This window comes from Cebus imitator, unplaced genomic scaffold (assembly GCF_001604975.1).
Source record: "Cebus imitator isolate Cc_AM_T3 unplaced genomic scaffold, Cebus_imitator-1.0 Scaffold90, whole genome shotgun sequence".
Lineage (NCBI taxonomy): Eukaryota > Metazoa > Chordata > Mammalia > Primates > Cebidae > Cebus > Cebus imitator.
In genome coordinates this window covers 5,303,714-5,307,262 of record NW_016107405.1, presented here as the reverse complement: position 1 = coordinate 5,307,262, position 3,549 = coordinate 5,303,714, and the positions used below count along the sequence as shown (strand labels likewise).

Here is a 3,549-nt window from a genome sequence, read left to right as displayed (position 1 = left end):
AGGAGTGAGCCACCATGCCCAGCCTGAATAATTCTTTAAATGCACTGAAGATGCTTACTAAAGAAAAAATACTTCATAGAGTAAAAAATGATTATATAATGTGTAGTCACTCCCTATTTCCATTTTTACAAGCAAACACTTTAGGAAGATGGTTATTGAAATAAGGCAGAATAGTAGGAAGTTCTGCAGAGATTTTAGAAACTATGTCATGGCAGGTAATTATGTGGACAATTTTTGTCCAGTTAATCAAATAATGAATTCATGGATAACAACAATATGAGCATTAGGGTGTTTAAATATCTAGGATGTAGCAGTTTTTCTGATTTCTTAGGAACAGGCAAAATGGCATAAGTTCATGAGTGAGTAACCAGAATGGTAAAGGGACTTCAAAGCCTGCCATTAAAAAAAAAGAATGAGGATATTCTGCTGCTAATGAGAGGAACTAGGATGAAGGGGACATAATTTCATCTTCCAACATTTACTGAGTTGTCACATGTGCAAGGGATACTAGCTGTTCTACATTGCTCCAAAGGATCAATATGACCAATAGGCAGTGGTCACAGTGAACCAATGTGGAGTTATTACAAGAGCTCTAAGAGTCAATGCTGCCCCAACAGGATAGGTACTGCCTGTGGGGTTCTGGGTAATTGATGACAACAGAGGTAATAGAGCAGAGTAGACATAAATGCCTAATGGGGCGAGCATGAGGGGAGTCTGTAGGGAAGGAAGGAGAGGAACGGGACACATGCCATGTCACATTTCTGGCCCTTGCTAACCATGAAAATCTAAGATTCTGCCAAACATCATCATAAAGCTGTAGGTGAAAATTCTCTAAGAGTATGGTTACCAAAGTGCTGTGCTATTTACAATGACCCTTCCAATCTAATCAGGGAAAATACATTGAAAGAGGAATAGTCAAGTAAATAAAAATAACCAAGGACTTACCATCATACTTTGCTAAGACTGCCTGAACATCAGCATATGCTTGTAGTTCCAGAAGGGCTTCTAAAAGGTTCTCGTGGATATTGAACATGCTCAGAAGAGGGAACTCCTTCATTAACTAGGACAGAAGAAACCAAGGAATAGTTAGTATATATTTCTTATCCTTTTATTGTATATGTAATGTTTTGATATTTATGCACAATAAAAGATTACTAGAGTTAAGCATCTTAAGAAAAAAGCATTTTTTTTTTTTTTTTTGAGATGGAGTCTCACTCTGTCGCCCAGGCTGGAGTGCAGTGGGGTGATCTCAGCTCACTGCAACCTCCATCTCCCAGGTTCAAGTGATTCTCCTGTCTCAGCCTTCTGAGTAGCTGGGACTATAGGAGTGTGCCACCACGCCCGGCTAATTTTTTGTATTTTTAGTAGAGATGTTGTTTCACCATGTTAACTTGGATGGTCCCAATCTTCTGACCTCGTGATCTGCCCACCTAGGACTCCCAAAGTGCTGGGATTACAGTATTTCTTATTTTTGAAGTATCATACTGAATTGTATTTATATAAAAGTATAATTCAGTTCTTAAAAGTATAATTAATATTGGGCTATAAGCGTTCATATCAATTATTATTTTGTAAATCATTAAATGCTTCTTGTTTTTCTGGTAAAGTGGGATAAGATTCAAAGACAGAGGTTTTCATAAAAGTTGAAGAAAATGCTCAATAAAGATAAAATGCCATGGAGAAACCAAACAAGGTAAAGGGTGAAAAATGTCTCATAGGCATTACCAGTTAGGTCACTGGTAACTCTGCAAACGTTTGGATGGCAACATTTGGATGGAAGGCAGACAACAGAAGGGTAAAGAAGGAGGCACTACTCTTTCAAGCAGCCTAGTGGCAAAGTTAAGGAGAAACGGTAGAAAAATAGCTAGCAAGTGACATAGGCTAAAAGAAAATTTGTAGGTAGTGATGGGGGTGGTAATAAAGATGGAAGTTTATGAGTTCCTGCCTGATGGCCCCCGTAAAACGGGCCAAGATCATCTTCTGAGACTAACAGGATAGGTGGCAGGGAAGAAGTTTAAAGATGGGGTGAAAGTGAAAAATAGCCACACAGGGGAGAACTGCTCAGGAGGAAAAAAAAAGAAAGGATTGCTATGCTGTCTTGAGGGCCAAACAAACTAGAGGCTACGATTTATAGAAGTGTAATTCCCACGGTTGTCAAGTTTTACTTAGCAGTGGTCAGCAGCCCAGGTACAGTAGCAAGATGTCAAATGATTAGGTTGAGGCTGGGTAAATTGAATTAGGTTCAAAAAAATCAGGGAGCAAGAGACCGGACTATGTCAGTGAACAAATGATTAAAGGAATGGTCCAAGGGTTTTAGACTGAATGAGGACGAAGAGAGGCCCAAAGAAAGTCAAAATATATAATATTGAACTTCACTGGGAAGCAAACAGAAAGAAGACAGACCAAGAATTTCAGAGTAAAATTTTTATCTTCAAGAAAGGTAAAATCTGGCCAGGCATGGTGACTCATGCCTATAATTCCAGCACTTTGGGAGGCCGAGGCAGGTGGATCACCTGAGGTCAGGAGTTTGAGACCAGCCTGGCAAACATGGCAAAACCCCATCTCTACTAAAAATACAAAACTTAGCCAGGTGTGGTGACACAGCTACTCGAGAGGCCGAGACAGGAGAATTACTTGAACCCGGGAGGTGGAGGTTGCAGAGAGCTGAGATCGTGCCACTGCACTCCAGTCTGGGTGACAGAGTGAGACTCTGTCTCAAAAAAGAAAGAAGAAAAGAAAGAAAGAAAGAAAGGAAAGAAAGGAAAGAAAGGAAAGAAAGAAAGAAGGAAGGAAGGAAGGAAGGAAGGAAGGAAGGAAGGAAGGAAGGAAGGAAGGAGGGAAGGAAGGAAGGAAGGAAGGGAGAAAGAAAAGTGAAATCTTATATTAAAAGAAAGGTAACCAGGTTCTTTACAGAGCAAAATCACAGATATATTCTCTTCTAATCCTCTACATGGATAACTGCTATCTATTATAACATAATAACCTCTAAAATGTGATAACTGTTTTTGTGTCAACATACTCAAAGTAATTATGCTGAGAGAAATAATATTCAAAAATAGGCTAATTTACTGCTAAGAAAAAAAAAATCAGTGAATACACTGCATTAACTATCCAATTCTTCCTCCATAAGGAACATTTACCATATTGTTTTGTTTTTTAAAGCCAAGAATCATTTACCATACCTTTAAAAATAATTTTCTAAAGGACTATAAATCATTCTATTATAAAGACACACGCACACATTATGTTTATTGTGGCACTGTTCACAATAGCAAAGACTTGGAACCAACCCAAATGCCCATCAATGATAGACTGGATAAAGAAAATGTGGTGCATATACACCATGGAATACTATGCAGACATAAAAAACGATGAGTTAGGGTCCTTTGTAGGGACATGGATGAACCTGGAAACCATCATTCTCAGTAAACTGACAGGAGAGCAGAAGATCAAACACCGCATGTTCTCACTCATAGGCGGGTGTTGAACAATGAGAACACATGGACACAGGGAGGGGAGCACTACACACTGGGGTCAGTTGGGGGGAAA

General features: G+C 39.2%; 1 protein-coding gene across 15 annotated transcripts in view; it reads right to left on the bottom strand.

The window, feature by feature from the left end:
• ST7 (suppression of tumorigenicity 7) overlaps positions 1-3,549 on the bottom strand; it is a 300,125-nt gene that overhangs the window by 60,035 nt on the left and 236,541 nt on the right. For all 15 annotated transcript variants that reach the window (XM_017535062.2, XM_017535063.2, XM_017535069.2 and 12 more), the window contains one exon: positions 946-1,060. In XM_017535062.2, the coding sequence (XP_017390551.1) occupies positions 946-1,060 (115 nt within the window). The remainder of the gene's footprint in view (positions 1-945; positions 1,061-3,549) is intronic.